General features: G+C 31.6%; 1 protein-coding gene across 1 annotated transcript; it reads right to left on the bottom strand.

Moving 5' to 3' along the window:
• Nucleotides 1–274: 274 nt before the first annotated feature.
• On the bottom strand, nucleotides 275–469 carry BDBG_18102 (uncharacterized protein; the record flags this gene model as incomplete). The annotated part of the gene is made up of 1 exon (XM_031725685.1): nucleotides 275–469. A coding segment is annotated over one exon (195 nt), but the record flags the coding sequence as incomplete, so codon positions are not given.
• Between the last annotated feature and the right edge of the window lie 299 nt (nucleotides 470–768).

A 768-nucleotide genomic window follows, 5' to 3' on the forward strand; every position in this document is an offset into this window, starting at 1 on the left:
GTTAAATATATATATATATATATATCATTTCTGACTTGATTATCACTTGTACAATAATTTTTGAAAACTCAAAATCAATTTTAATTATTAATAATTAAAAACTTAAACTTATAACTAACTAATATAAAAAGAAAAAAATCTACTTCTTCTCTTTCTCATTCTTCTTATCATTCTTCATAATTCACTTCTCATTCTTCTTCTTCTTCTTCTTCTCCTCATCTGAGATGATAATCATCTCAAAATCTCTCTTCACTGCCTTCTCAGAGAAGGGTTCTCACTGCTCCCTCTCAGCCAGGTCAATCTGTATCTCAAAATCCCGCATTTTCTGATCTGCTGTCTCAGGTTCCATCTCAGCAGCAAGCAGATTGACATGCTCAGAGAGCAGAGCTGTCTTCTCAATGTTCTGAATCATGAAGTGCATTTGAGACCTGAATAAGGTCTTAATTCTCTTCTTCTCTATCAGCTCCTGCTAATCAATTAGAGAATAGAAGTATTATTAAAAATTATTATCTCTTAATAAGTAAAAAACTTATCAGTTTTAACTTCTTTATCTCTTACTTTAACACTCTCTCAATCTTCTTCTATCATCACTTATTTATAGTAACACTCTTCTTCTCTCTCTCTCTCTTCATCTTAATCTTAAATCATTCTCAGAACTTCTTCTGATCTCACTGCTACTGCATGAGACTCTTCACTATCTTCTTCTTCAATCTCTTACAGACAGCATTATCTGCATTATTTCTATACTTAGTTCAGTCTAAATCTATC

This window comes from Blastomyces gilchristii (genome assembly GCF_000003855.2).
Source record: "Blastomyces gilchristii SLH14081 genomic scaffold supercont1.69, whole genome shotgun sequence".
NCBI lineage: Eukaryota > Fungi > Ascomycota > Eurotiomycetes > Onygenales > Ajellomycetaceae > Blastomyces > Blastomyces gilchristii.